At 39.8% G+C, this 15,444-nt stretch overlaps 1 protein-coding gene across 2 annotated transcripts in view; it reads left to right on the top strand.

Annotated features, from left to right (window-relative positions):
- ILRUN (inflammation and lipid regulator with UBA-like and NBR1-like domains) overlaps nt 1-15,444 on the top strand; it is a 123,817-nt gene that overhangs the window by 43,216 nt on the left and 65,157 nt on the right. For both annotated transcript variants that reach the window (XM_032648342.1, XM_032648341.1), the window contains exon 3: nt 1,140-1,337. In XM_032648342.1, the coding sequence (XP_032504233.1) occupies nt 1,140-1,337 (198 nt within the window). The remainder of the gene's footprint in view (nt 1-1,139; nt 1,338-15,444) is intronic.

Raw genomic sequence — 15,444 nt, 5'->3', positions numbered from 1 at the left:
TAGTAAACCAAGTATATCAAAACCGGCCTGGCACTTCACAAACAAGGTACAGAGGAATCCTAGAGTGTTGTTAGGAGATGAGTTTCAAGCATGCTGAAAGTCCTTCCATGTCCAGCTTTTCATGGTGATTTGCTTTTATAATGAATGTATGTATCTCAACAAAAAAATAGAGAGAGCTTTCTGTATATAGTAAAAAGGAGTCTGTTGGAGGGACTTCACAGGAAAGATCGCATCTAGTCACTGTGTGGCCACCTATGACTAGTCAGAAGTCAATATATTGATTTCTCATTTGAGTTAGTTTACGTGAAAATATGTGTACAGGAGTGGGAACCAAATAAGACTGTTCCCACTTCCAAAGGAGGGAAAGACATTCCTGCCAAAGCCATTTCTCTGTCTTGCCATTCCTATTCTTTCTACAAGCACCTCTTGCTGGTATCATCACCCCTGAGACAACGGGTCATTGTACTGTTAATCAGGGCCCACTATTCATATTTTCCCCACTACTGTTTGAACCTGAAAATGAAACTTTCATTTGACTCCTTTGTCTTATTTGCAGTCTTTGACCCTCGATCTTTTCATTGTTAGGAACTCCAGAAGAAAAGTCGTACATCAGGGAAAAAGCAGTTCTAAAATGAAAATAATACAGAAACTATTCCTCTTTCCTCAATGGAAAGTTTCATCCTCTTTCCTCGATGGAAAAACTGGGGACAGTCAGACATATTTTTACTTTGAATGTCAGTTTAAAAGGTCAAGTGCAAATGGGTACGTGTTCTTAGTAGAGAAAGCAGTCTTCCAAAGATGTGGGCCTGAGCTTCATTTCCATGGCTCTTTTCTGACATCATTCTTAGGTTCTACAGATTCAGTGTGATGTGTGGCCTTCCCTGGGTCACCCAAAACACATCTGCTTGAGGAACTGCCTTGCTTTTGCTGTGTGTGCTTTCTGTTAGGGATAGACTGCTGTTCAGAGGTTGCTGACTCTGATTCTTTCTGACCAGTGAGGTGTTACATAGCTCAAAGATATGTGGATAGGTTTACATATGTGTGAGAGACAAAGAGACCTCTTCTACAGTTTTGTAATGAACTGCACTCAGCATAGGACCATTGATTGCCTAACATTTTTTTCTTTTGCTTGAACTCAGGGGCAGAGGCCTGGCCTCCAGGGGTTTGTCTTAAATATGTCGGGGGAGACCAATTTGGACATGTGAACATGGTGATGGTGAGATCGCTAGAGCCCCAAGAGATTGCAGATGTCAGCGTCCAGATGTGCAGCCCCAGCAGAGCAGGAATGTATCAGGGACAGTGGCGGATGTGCACTGCTACAGGACTCTACTATGGAGGTGAGTATGTCCCTGTGCAGCCCAGGGTGAAGGAATTAATGTAACATCTTACAGCATCCCCGGTTGCTCACAGAGCCTGTCAAATTATGTAGCAGGGTGTGGTCCCTTTTAAAAAAAACAGCGACCCCATGCGGGTAAATGACTTGAATTTAATGACTAATTGGTTCAGTCTAGCGGTCTCCTTTTTATACTAGGAATTTAGTTAAAATTTAGTGAAGTGTAATGAGATATATATTGCATTCTAAACAATGATTTAGTAGTGCTGCTATTTTTATTATATAATCTAGTAGGTGCTGTAAGAATACTGAAGGCAGTCCTTGTTCTCACAGTCTCTAGACAGAAGTTATATAAAAAAAGATAATGCACAAAATGTGCATACTTCTCTCCACCTGATGACCTGTCAAGATGCTAGTACCTCTCACTCTTTCTTTTTACTGCCATACTTTTTGGACAGAGTGATTTACACTCATTGTCTCTTTTTCCCATTTACTTTTATTTTTCAAACTAGTCAGTCCTTTACCCACTCCAGTGATGTTTATCAGCAACTACCCAGTTTCCAAATCCAGTAGCCACTTTCCAGTCTTCATACTAACTGACCCTCTATCATTTGGCACCAAACTAAATGTTTTTTGAAGTGTGTTCCTTCTTAGACTCACATGGTACCTCTCTTGTTTCTTCTCTGAATGTTCTTTGTCTAGTCTCATTTTTGCCATGGGACTACAGACATACCTTGATTTATTGACGTTCACTTTATTGTGCTTTACAGATAATTTTGTTTTTTACAAATTGAAGATTCGTGACAACCTTTCGTTGAGCAAGTCTGCTGGCACCGTTTTTCCAACAGCATTTGCACACTTTGTGTCTCTGTGTCACATTTTGGTAATTCTCACAAAATTTCAAATTTTTTCATTATTATTATATTTGTTATGGTGACCTGTGATCAGCAATCTCTGATGTTTCCATTGTAATTGTTTTGGGATGCCACAAACTGTGCCCACATAAGACTGTGAACTTAATTGGTAAATGTGTGTGTTCTGACCACTCCACCAATTAGCCATTCCTCCATCTCGTTTCCTTTCCTTGGGTCTCCCTATTCCCTGAGATACAATATTGAAATTAGGACAACTAATAACCCTTCAGTGGCCTCTAGCTGTTCGAGTGAAAGGAAGAGCCACACATCTCTCCCTTTAAATCAAAAGCTAGAAATGATTAAGCTTAGTGAGGAAGGCATGTCAAAAAACAAGATAGGCCAGAAGCTAGGTCGCTTGTACCAAACAGCTAAGTTGTGAAAGCAGAGGAAAAGTTCTTCAAGGAAATGAAAAGTGCTACTCCAGTGAACACACGAATCATAAGAAAAGTGAAACAGCCTTACCGCTGATATGGAGAAAGTCTGAGTGGTCTGGATAGAAGATCAAATCAGCCACAACATTCCCTCAAGCCAAAGCCTAATCCAGAGCAAGGCCCTGACTCTCTTCAACTCTGTGAAGGCTGAGAGAGGTGAAGAAGCTGCAGAAGAAAAGTTTAAAGCTAGCAGAGGTTGGTTCTTGCAGTTTAAGGAAAGAAGCCCTCTCCATAACATAAAAGTGCAAGGTGAAGGAGCAAGTGCTGATGTAGAAGCTGCAGCAAGTTATCCAGAAGATCCAGCTAAGAAAATTCATGAAGGTGGGCTACACTAAACAAGAGATTTTCAATGTAGACAAGACAGCCTTATATTGGGAGAAGTTGCTATCTAGGACTTTCATAGCTAAGGAGGAGGAGTCAGTGCCTGGCTCCAAAGGACAGGCTTTCTTGTTAGGGGCTAATGCAGCCGGTGGCTTTACGGTGAAGCCAGTGATCATTTACCATTCTGAAAACTCTAGGGCCCTTAAAAATTATGCTCAATCTGCGCTGCCTGTGCTCTGTAAATGAAACAACAAAGCCTGGATGACTGTACATCTGTTTGCAACATGCTTCACTGACCATTTCAAGCCCACTGTTGAGACTTACTGCTCAGAAAAAAAGATTCCTTTCAAAATGTTACTACTCATCGACGGTGCTCCTGGTCACCCAAGAGCTCTGCTGGAGATATGCAACGAGATTTTCATGGTTGCCAACACAACATCCGTTCTGTAGCCATAGATCAAAGAGTCATTTCTACTTTCAAGTCTTGTTCTTTAAGAAATACATTTTGTGAGGCTATAGTGAATCCTCTGATGCATCTGGGCAAAGTAAGTCCTTCTGGAAAGGATTCACCATTCTAGATGCCATTAAGAACATTTGTGATTCATGGGAGGAGGTCAAAATATCCACATTAAGAGGAGTTTGGAAGAAGCTGACTGTAACCCTCGTGAATGACTTTGGAGGGGTTCGAGACTTCAGCGGAGGAAGTAACTGCAGATGTGGTGGATGTAGCGAGAGAATTAGAAGCGGAGCCTGAAGATGTGACTGAATGGCTGCAATCTCAGGATAAAACTTTAACCGATGAGGAGTTAACTTTTTATGACGAGCAAAGAAAGTGGCTCCTTGAGATGGTATCTAGTCCTGGTGAAGATGCTGTGAAGATTGTTGAAATAACAACAAAGGACTTAGAATATTACATAAACTTAGTTGATAAAGCAATGGCAGGGTTTGAAAGGACTGACTCCCAATTTGAAAGAATTTCAACTGTGGGCAAAATGCTATCAAACAGCATTGCATGCTACAGAGAAATTGCTCGTAAAAGGAAGAGTCAGTCAATGCAGCAAACTTCATTGTTCTCTTACTTTAAGCTGCCCCAGCCTTCAGCAACTCCCAGGCTGATCAGTCTGTAGCCATCAACATGGAGGCAAGACCTTCCACCAGCAAAAAACATTACAACTTGCTAAAGGCTCAGATGATGGTTAGTGGTTTTTGCCAATAAAGGAATTTTTAATTAAGATATCTACATTGTTTTCTTAGACATAATGCTCTTGCACACTTAGACTACAGTGTACAGTAAACGTAATGCACTGGGAAAACAAAAAGTTCATGTGACTCACGTTATGGCAGTATTCACTGTATTGCATTGATATGGAACTGAACCAGCTATGCCTCCAAGGTATGCCTGTCTTAGATTGTGAGCTGGGCCCTGTTTATGCTCTGTGACCTCATCCACCCACCTGGCTTCATCTGTCACCAGTACGGCATACATGGTGGTACTCGAAGTCATATCTGTGGTGCAGACTCTTTGGAGTTTCAAACCTGTATTTAAGTGCTTGTGGACAGAACCTCTGGATATTCTGTAGAGTTTTGTATTTTAGTATCTCCTAGGCAAAACTTATATTCGTGTAATTGTCATCCTACTGAGATGATCAGGCCAGAAGCTTGAGTCATCTTTTGTTCTGTCTTATCATCCTTAATCACAGACCAATTCCTATTTGTTTCTGTATATCCTGTGTCCTAGAGATCCAGAGAAAAATAAATTAAAAAAGAGTTCCTGTCCTCAGGGAGCTCTTAACTGGGGACTCATGGCCAGTGGGACCTTTGGAGTTATTTAAAGGAGTCCCGGAATTAATTTTCTCATATATGTTTTTGCAGCCAGTGGAAACTTGAAGTATTTCTCTGACTGAAAAAATTATAATGTTAGTGTCATCCTTTGTAACATCATTCTTTGCCGAAAACCTTTGTGCCTCCTGTAATGGAGCCAAACTCCTTGGCACAGGGCTTAAAGCTCCTCATGGGGCTTCCCTGTTGGTGCAGTGATTGAGAGTCCGCCTGCCGATGCAGGGGACACGGGTTCGTGCCCTGGTCCGGGAAGATCCCACATGCCACGGAGCGGCTAGGCCCGTGAGCCATGGCTGCTGAGCCTGTGCTCCGCAGCGGGAGAGGCCACAACAGTGAGAGGCCCGCGTCATGATCTGGTCTGGTCTCATTTTCACTTTCATCCTTAGTCACCTCTTTACTCTCCACAGCCAGTCCCCAAAGACACCACATGATTTCACTTCTTCATGCCCTTGCTCATGTTGTTCCTTTTGCCTGAAATACCTTTTTCTTTACAACAAACCCCTGCTCATCCTCAGCACCCTGGTGAACTCACCTTTCCTCCTTCCCTCCTCCCCACTTCTTACTCCTCTACCGGAAGGAAATACCTACTTCCCTTTTCACTTATATTATGCACACGCTTGTTATTTTAGTTAACACATTGTGTTTTAGGTGTTTGTTTACTTATCCTTTTCTCCTACTAGATAGTGAACTATCTGTTGAATACAGAATCAACATCATGTAACAATCATCTATCAGAATGCAGAGAGATTATTTCTCCCCTCTTCTCAGGCCACCTCTCCTGAGAATCTTCTTACTTGCAAATGGTTTCTCCCATTGCTGAGCTCCATTTCATAATCTCTTTCCCTCTCCTTTGCCTCTCTTTGGCACTTCACCTCTTTCTGCCCAGTTAATTTGATGAATGTCTAATATCGATTTTAAAACGTAAGGTGATACATGTCTCATTTATCTTTGTAACTCTTGAAAAAGCTGAGCCAAGTGCAGAGTGGAGAGTGGCTACTCAAATTTTAAAATGCATGTCAGTGTTTTTAAAGGAGGAGGAAGACAACATACATGACTTTAAAAAAAATTTTCTTTGATGCAAAGATACTGTTTCATAGTGTTTTCCCATGCTTGAGAGCTCTAGTCTTATTTTGTGCGTGTGCTTTATTGTTAAATTAAAAATAATTATCACTATATGTGACATTAAAATTTATACTTTTAACATCCCTCTCAAATTCTATAAGTAGGTAGAGTATAAATATACCAGCTCTGAAGGCAGTAAAAACTTCGAAGCCTTTCTTGGTCATATAATCTGTGAGTTGTTTTTCAGGACTTTGAAATCTAATACCTACAAGGGATCTTAATAGTTCATCTGATTCCATGGTTTTCAAGCATTTTTCTTAATCAGTGGAACCTTTTCTTGATAAAAGTATATGTGAATGCCTCCTCCAAAAAACAGAAAAGATAAAACTGAAACTGGCTTTGTTGAAGTGGGAGCCTCCTTGGCCCGTGTTTCCCTGCCTTCTGTCTGAGGTGACCTCCAGGGCTGTGTGGAGTATAGTTTGCAAACCCCATCTACTCTAATAAAGAATTTAATTCCATTTACAAGCTACTGTATTCCATTGAATTCAGTTTAATGTTGATTATAAAACATGTCATGATAGCAGAACTGTTAAATGACTGGCAGAAAGTGAAATATACACAATATACATAAAACTACAGCTGTGAACATGTGAAAAAAATAAGCTGCTATGTTAACCTTGGCATGAATGGCTCTTTCAGTTTTTCTGCTCACTCTTAGCTTGCTAGTGCATTGAGTATAGTGTAGTGGTAGGCGTTTGGAATGTCGGACTACATTGCCTGGGCACAAACTTGGGCAAGTTAGGTAACTTCTCTATGCCTTATCTTTCTGCTTTTTTTTTTTTTAAGTTTTTTTTTTGATGTGGACCTTTTTTTTTTTTTTTTAAGTCTTTATTGAATTTGTTACAATATTGCTTCTGTTTTATGTCTTGGTTTTTTGGCCAAGAGGCACGTGGAATCTTAGCTCGCTGATTAGGGATTGAACCTGCATCCCCTGCATTGGAAGGCGACATCTTAACCACTGGACTGCCAGGGAAGTCCCTCATCTTTCTGTTTTAACAACAAAGCTTGTTTTGTTTGTTTGGTTTTGGTTTTGGTTGGGTGGTCTCTTCTTGAGTCTTTAATGGCTTTTTCTAGAAAGAATCCATTCTCCTTATTTTTATAATAATACTTATGTTGTTTGAACTCATTTCTCTTCCTAAAAGGAATTCTTGCCATATTTAATAATTTACAAAGTCTTCTTCCCTCATTTTAGATTGGTTGTACTCTTTCAGTCTCTCAACAGGAGTGTGCTATTGGCATATTGTATGGACAGTTCTTCTTTATGTGGGGCATATTTATAAGACCCTTGGCCCTCTCACTAAATACCATGTTCATCTTTAGAGCCACCCCTCCTCGCCCACCACACACATTTCTAACTCCCTTGGTTGAGTACCACTAAGTATTTTATTCTTGGCAGAGTTATTTTCAAGCTCAAACATTTTATTTTATCTTCTTTCTACAGACTTTTGCTTCTTAGATAAAAACAACCTGTTATCTAATGCCTACTTTATGTCAGGCATTGTACTGGGCTTTTTCATATAAATTATATGGGAAATATTAGCTGCACTTTATGGGTGGGGAAACTGAAGACCAGAGATAATTAATGACTTGTCTAAGTTTCAGTGAAAGTTATAAATTATAAATTAGCTATAAATTATAGTTATAAATTAACAAAAGTAGTTTTATGATCTTTGCCATTGGAGACTACTATATTGGGTTTACAGGGAAACTTTGGCTCCAGGTTGTTGGTACTTGGCAGAGTTTAGGGAGACTGGGGTATATGGTCTACAAGTCCTCTCCATTTCCGGAGTGAGTGGGAATGAGGGTCAGGCTGAGATTGGCAAGGTGACTCTTAGATGGTTGAGTAAATACCGGTGTTCCCCAAGGAGTTCCTGCTTTCCAGGAGATATACAGTTCCTGTAGGACACTTGACTCTTGGAAAGGAGTAAGCAGCGTGGGTGCTTGTCACCATTTTAGCCTTGGTACAAACATGCCTCCCCTCTTCCTAGTAGAGTACCGTCTTTCAAAGTTCCACAGGAGACGGACTTCCCTAGCCGTCTAGTGGTTGAGACTCCATGCTCCCAAATGCAAGGGGTGCTGGTTCAGTCCCTGGTTGGGGAACTAAGGTCCCACATGCCGCACGATACAGCCAAAAAAAAAACCACCCAAAAGAAAAAAACCCAAAGTTCCACAGGAGAGCAGTACCCCTGCACTTGATGGTTCCTTCTAAAGCAGAGGGGTTCTAGTTGTGAAGTAGGCACTGAGGTCACGTGATACTCTGGTTATCACATGCTGATGAGGGTTTCTTCCACTTGAAATAGCTCTTCTTGTTAAATGGCTTCACGTGGTTCCTTAGGGACAATTCACATGTAGATTAAATACTTATATTCATTTAGTTTTCTCAGAGGTTAGAAATGGAACTTCCCTTATTAAGCTCCCAAATCATACTATATAATATAGTCCCACAGGTTAGGAAACTTAATGGTTGCTCTGTGTAAACCACACAGTTTATTTCTTTAAACCTTCGTAAGTTCCTCTTTCAGCTTCTCCAGTTTATGGAATGTCCACCTTAACCAGATAGTGTGGGACTGCTCCTCCTCATTCTTCTCCAGTGTTTTAACTGATGATGTTGTAAAAGAAGCTCTGGTTTCATAGATGTCCTCTAGACTCTACACAGGTGTCTTCTATTTAGATGCTGTTCTACTTGGCATCTCTACCAGCTCTCTTGCCCTTTTGCCTATTGATCCCACCTTTAGAATGTCTCTCTTTTATGTTACACTCAAAAAACCTGCTTCATTTGGTTCTAGAAGATCCTCAATAAGATACTCTCTGCAAAAGGAAGGGAGGGAGGAAGGAAGGAAGGAAAACCACCAGCAGCAGCAGCCGCAAGCCAGATTAGAGCTCCTGGAGCAGTCAGCCAACATGGTGCCATTCTAGCCCCCTAGACTTGTGTATCATTTAGCAACAGCCTGTGGAACAAAAACCACATTCACAGAAAAATAGACAAGATGAAAAGGCACAGGGCTATGTACCAGATGAAGGAACAAGATAAAACCCCAGAAAAAAAACTAAATGAAGTAGAGATAGGCAACCTTCCGAAAAAAGAATTCAGAATAATGATAGTGAAGATGATCCAGGACCTCAGAAAAAGAATGGAGGCAAAGATCGAGAAGATGCAAGAAATGTTTAGCAAAGACCTAGAAGAGTTAAAGAACAAATAAACAGAAATGAACAATACAATAACTGAAATGAAAACTACACTAGAAGGAATCAATAGCAGAATAACTGAGGCAGAAGAACAGATAAATGACCTGGAAGACAGAATGGTGGAATTCACTGATGCAGGACAGAATAAAGAAAAAAGAATGAAAAGAAATGAAGACAGCCTATGAGACCTCTGGGACAACATTAAACGCAACAACATTCACATTATAGGGGTCCCAGAAGGAGAAGAGAGAAAGACCTGAGAAAATATTTGAAGAGATTATAGTCAAAAACTTCCCTAAAAAAAATGTCATGAAGAACCTAGGGGTAAGACAGGAATAAAGACGCAGACCTACTGGAGAATGGACTTGAGGATATGGGGAGGGGGAAGGGTGAGTTTTGACAGGGCGAGAGAGAGTCATGGACATATACACACTAACAAACATAGTAAGGTAGATAGCTAGGGGGAAGCAGCCGCAAGGCACAGGGATATTAGCTTGGGGCTTTGTGACAGCCTGGAGGGGTGGGATGGGGAGAGTGGGAGGGAGGGAGACGCAAGAGGGAAGACATATGGGAACATATGTATATGTATAGCTGATTCACTTTGTTATAAAGCAGAAACTAACACACCATTGTAAAGCAATAAAGATGTTTAAAAAAAAAAAAAAAAAAAAGAATTCCCTAACATGGGAAAGGAAATAGCCACCCAAGTCCAGGAAGCACAGAAAGTCCCATACAGGATAAACCCAAGGGGAAACACGCTGAGACACATAGTAATCAAATTGGCAAAAATTAAAGACAAAGAAAAATGATTGAAAGCAATAAGGGAAGAATGACAAATAACATACAAGAGAACTCCCATGAGGTAAACAGCTGATTTCTCAGCAGAAACTCTACAAGCCAGAAGGGAGTGGCATGACATATTTAAAGTGATGAACCTACAACCAAGATTACCCTTCCCAACAAGGATCTCATTCAGATTTGACGAGAAGTCAGAAGCTTTACAGACAAGCAAAAGCTAAGAGAATTCACCACCACCAAACCAGCTCTACAGCAAATGCTAAAGGAACTTCTCTAAGTGGGAAACACAAGAGAAGAAAAGGACCTACAAAAACAAACCCAAAACAATTAAGAAAATGGTCATAGGAACATACATATCGATAATTACCTTAAACGTGAATGGATTAAATGCTTCAACCAAAAGACACAGGCTCGCTGAATGGACGCATATATATGCTGTCTACAGGAGACCCACTTCAGACCTAGGGACACATACAGACTGAAAGTGAGGGGATGGAAGAAGATGTTCCATGCAAATGGAAATCAAAAGAAAGCAGGAGTAGCAATACTCATATCTGATAAAATAGACAAAGTAAAGAATGTTACAAGAGACAAGGAAGGACACTACATAATGATCAAGGGATCAATCCAAGAAGAAGATATAACAATTATAAATATATATGCACCCAACGTAGGAGCACCTCAGTACATAAGGCAACTGCTAACAGCTATAAAAGAAGAAATGGACAGTAACACAATAATAATGGGAGACTTTACCACCTCACTTACACCAATGCACAGATCATCCAAACAGAAAATTAATAAGGAAACACAGGCTTTAAATGACCCAGTAGACCAGATAGATTTAATTGATATTTCTAGGACATTCCATCCAAAAACAGCAGATTACACTTTCTTCTCAAGTGTGCACAGAACATTCTCCAGGATAGATCACATCTTGGGTCACAAATCAAGCCTCAGTAAATTTAAGAAAATTGAAATCATATAAAATGTCTTTTCTGACCACAATGCTGTGAGATTACAAATCAATTACAGGGAAAAAAACCCTAAAAAACACAGACACATGGAGGCTAAACAGTATGTTACTAAATAACCAAGAGACCACTGAAGAAATCAAATAGGAAATCAAAAAATACCTAGAGATAAACGACAGTCCAAAACCTATGGGATGCAGCAAAAGCAGTTCTAAGAGGGAAGTTTATAGCAATACAAGCCTACCTGAAGAAACAAGAAAAATCTCAAATAAACAATCTAACCTTACATCTAAAGGAACTAGAGAAAGAAGAACAAACAAAGCACAAAGTTAGCAGAAGGAAAGAAATCATAAAGATCAGAGCAGAAATAACTGAAATAGAAACAAAACAGTAGCAAAGATCAATAAAAGTAAAAGCTAGTTCTTTGAGAAGATAAACAAAATGGATAAACCATTAGCCAGACTCATCAGGAAAAAGAGGGAGAGGACTCAAATCAATAAAATTAGAAATGAAAAAGGAGAAGTTACAACAGACACCACAGAAATACAAAGCATCCTAAGAGACAACTACAACAACTCTATGGCAATAAAATGGACAACCTGGAAGAAATGGACAGATTCTTAGAAAGATATAACCTTCCAAGACTGAACCAAGAAGAAATAGAAAATATGAACAGACCAGTCACAAGTAATGAAATTGAAACTGTGATTAAAAATCTTCCAACAGGGCTTTCCTGTTGGTGCAGTGGTTGAGAGTCTGCCTGCTGATGCAGGGGACATGGGTTCATGCCCTGGTCCAGGAGGATCCCACATGCTGCGGAGCGGCTGGGCCCGTGAGCCATGGCCACTGAGCCTGCGTGACCAGAGCCTGTGCTCCGCAGCGGGAGAGACCGCAGCAGTGAGGCCCATGTACTGCCCCAAAAAAAAAAAAAATTTCCAACAAACAAAACTCCAGGACCAGATGGCTTCAGAGGTGAATTCTATCAAACATTTAGAGAAGAGCTAACACCCATCCTTCTCAAACGCTTCCAAAGCATTGCAGAGGTAGGAACACTCCCAAACTCATTCTGTGAGGCCACCATCACCCTGATACCAAAACCAGACAAACATACTACAAAAAAAGAAAATTATAGACCAATATCACTGATGAATATAGATGCAAAAATCCTCAACAAGGGCTTCCCTGGTGGCGCAGTGGTTGAGAGTCTGCCTGCCGATGCAGGGGATACGGGTTTGTGCCCCGGTCCGGGAAGATCCCACATGCTGTGGAGCGGCTGGGCCTGTGAGCCATGGCCGCGCAGCCTGCGCGTCCGGAGCCTGTGCTTCGCAAAGGGAGAGGCCACAACAGTGAGAGGCCCGCGTACCGCAAAAAAAAAAAAAAAAAAAAAAACCTCAACAGAATACTAGCAGATAGAATCCAGCAACACATTAAAAGGATCATACACCATGATCCCACTTGATCATACACCATGATCAAGTGGGATTTATCCCAGGGATGCAATATACGCAATATATGCAAATCAATCAATATACGCAAATCAATCAATGTGATACACCATATTAACAAATTGAAGAAGAATAACCATATGGTAATCTCAGTAGATGCAGAAAAAGTTTTGACAAACTTCAACACCCATTTATGATAAAAACTCTCCAGAAAGTGGGCATAGAGGGAACCTACCTCAACATAATAAAGGCCATATATGACAAACCCACAGCAAACATCATTCTCAATGGTGAAAAACTGAAAGTATTTCCTCTATGATCAGGAACAAGACAAGGATGTCCACTCTTACCACTATTATTCAACATACTTTTGGAAGTCCTAGCCTCGTCAATCAGAGAAGAAAAAGAAATACAAATTGGAAAAGAAGAGGTAAAACTGTCACTCTTTGTAGATGACATGATACTATACATAGAGAATCCTAAAGATGCCACCAGAAAACAGAGCTAATCAATGAATTTGATATAGTTGCAGGATACAAAATTAATTCACAGAAATCTCTTGCATTCTTGTACACTAATGATGAAAAATATGAAAGAGAAGTTAAGGGAACACTCCCATTTACCATTACAACAAAAAGAATAAAATACCTAGGAATAAATCTACTTAAGGAGACAAAAGACCTGTATGCAGCAAACTATAAGACCCTGATGAAAGAAATTAAAGATGATACCAACAGATGGAGAGATATACCATGTTCTTGGATTGGACGGATCAGTATTGTGAAAATGACTCTACTACCCAAAGCTATCTACAGATTCAGTGCAATCCCTGTCAAATTACCAATGGCATCTTTTACAGAACTAGAACAAAAAATCTTAAAATTTGTATGGAGACACAAAAGACCCAGAGTAGCCAAAACAGTCTTGAGGGAAAAAAAACAGAGCTGGAGGAATTAGACTCCCTGACTTCAGACTGTACTACAGAGCTACAGTAATCAAGACAAGATGGTACTGGCACAGAAAAATACATCAGTGGAACAGGATAGAAAGCCCAGAGATAAACCCACACACCTATGGTCAACTAATCTATGACAGAGGAGGCAAGGATATACAATGGAGTAAAGACAGTCTCTTCAGTAAGCGGTGCTGGGGAAACTGGACAGCTACATGTAAAATGAAGTTAGAACACTCCTTAACACCATACACAAAAGTAAACTCAAAATGGATTAGAGACCTAAATGTAAGACCAGACACTTTAAAACTCTTAGAGGAAAACATAGGAAGAACACTCTCTGACATAAATGACAGCAAGATCTCTTTTGATCCACCTCCTAGATTAATGGAAATAAAAACAAATGGGACCTAATGAAACTTAAAAGCTTTTGCAAAGCAAAAGAAGCTACAAACAAGATGAAAAGACAACCCTGAGAATGGGAGAAAATATTTGCAAGCGAATCAATGGACAAAGGATTAATCTCCAAAATATATAAACAGCTCGTGCAGCTCAATATTAAACAAACCAGCTAATCCAAAAATGGGCAGAAGATCAAAATAGACATTTCTCCAAGAAGACATAGAGATGGCCAAGAAGCACATGAAAAGCTGCTCAACATCACTAATTATTAGAGAAATGCAAATCAAAACTACAATGAAGTATCACCTCACACCAGTTAGAATGGGCATCATCAGAAAATCTACAAACAACAAATGTTGGAGAGGGTGTGGAGAAAAGGGAACCCTCTTGCACTGTTGGTGGGAATGTAAATTGATATAGCCACTATGGAGAACAGTATGGAGGTTCCTTAAGAAACTAAAAATAGAATTACCATATGACTCATCAATCCCACTACTGGGCATATACCTAGAGAAAACCGTAATTCAAAAAGACACATACACCCCAGTGTTCATTGCAGCACTGTTTACAATAGCCAGGTCATGGAAGCAACCTAAATGCCCCTCAACAGACAAATGGTTAAAGAAGATATGGTACATACATACAATGGAATATTACTCAGCCATAAAAGGGAACGAACTTGGGTCATTTGTAGAGACGTGGATGAATCTAGAGACTGTCATACAGAGTGAAGTCAGAAAGAGGAAAACCAATATCGTATATTAACGCATTTATGTGGAACCTAGAAAAATGGTACAGATGAACTGGTTTGCTGGGCAGAAATTGAGACACAGATGTAGAGAACAAACATATGGACACCAAGGGGGAAACGTGGTGGTGGGGGAGTGGTGGGATGAATTTGGAGATTGGGATTGATATGTATACATAGATATGTATAAAATGGATGACTAATAAGAACCTGCTGTGTAAAAAGGAAATTAAAAAAAATTCTTTATCTCTTTAAAAAAAAAAAAAATACTCTCTGTTTCAGTTTTGATCTCTAGATCCCTCCAGTATCAGAAATAGGAGTACCCCTTGAAAATAAGAGATTTCTTTTTTGATTAAAAAAATGCTATCCTAAGCTGATTGTGATTTGTATGGGAAGTGTTTTTAGAAGGGACATTTCAATATGTAAATGAGATCAGAAATCCTGAAATATCTTTACCTTATAAGGTCTACATTAAGTTTAAAAGGCGATGGGCTATTTTGGCTTCAGAGAAGGAAGCCTGCAGGTTTGTACAATCCAGTTGGTTGTACTGACACCAAGTGGTCATTTGTTTGGTGGTCGTGTCCAGGTAGTTCCTCAGGAGACACAGGCAGTGTGAAGTGGCTCTACTGTTCAGATTAATCTCTAAAATGCAGTCATGTGGGTCCTGAACCTCTATGAAGCATCGAAATCAAGAGATCAGGTGAAACAGTGATAGATCTTTAAAGTGTAGTAAATAAAATATTTGCATGTCTAGGTACGAAGCGTCAAATATTTTAACTACTTGAAAATTGTGATGTGAGTAGTTTTAATGTGAACTGTTCGTGCTAACACTGTTTCCTTTATAATTAATTGTATTATTTCTCAGTAGACCAAATATATATCTAAGGGTTTAGTGGAAGTGCAAAAATATAATTTCAAAGCAGCATGTTTTTTCTTATGGTAGCCAGAGCCGTTTTGATAACGGAAATGTCTTTGATCT

This window comes from Phocoena sinus, chromosome 11 (genome assembly GCF_008692025.1).
Source record: "Phocoena sinus isolate mPhoSin1 chromosome 11, mPhoSin1.pri, whole genome shotgun sequence".
NCBI classification, from domain to species: domain Eukaryota; kingdom Metazoa; phylum Chordata; class Mammalia; order Artiodactyla; family Phocoenidae; genus Phocoena; species Phocoena sinus.
Note: the sequence above shows the minus strand (reverse complement) of the source record. Positions and strands in the feature narration are given on the sequence as shown.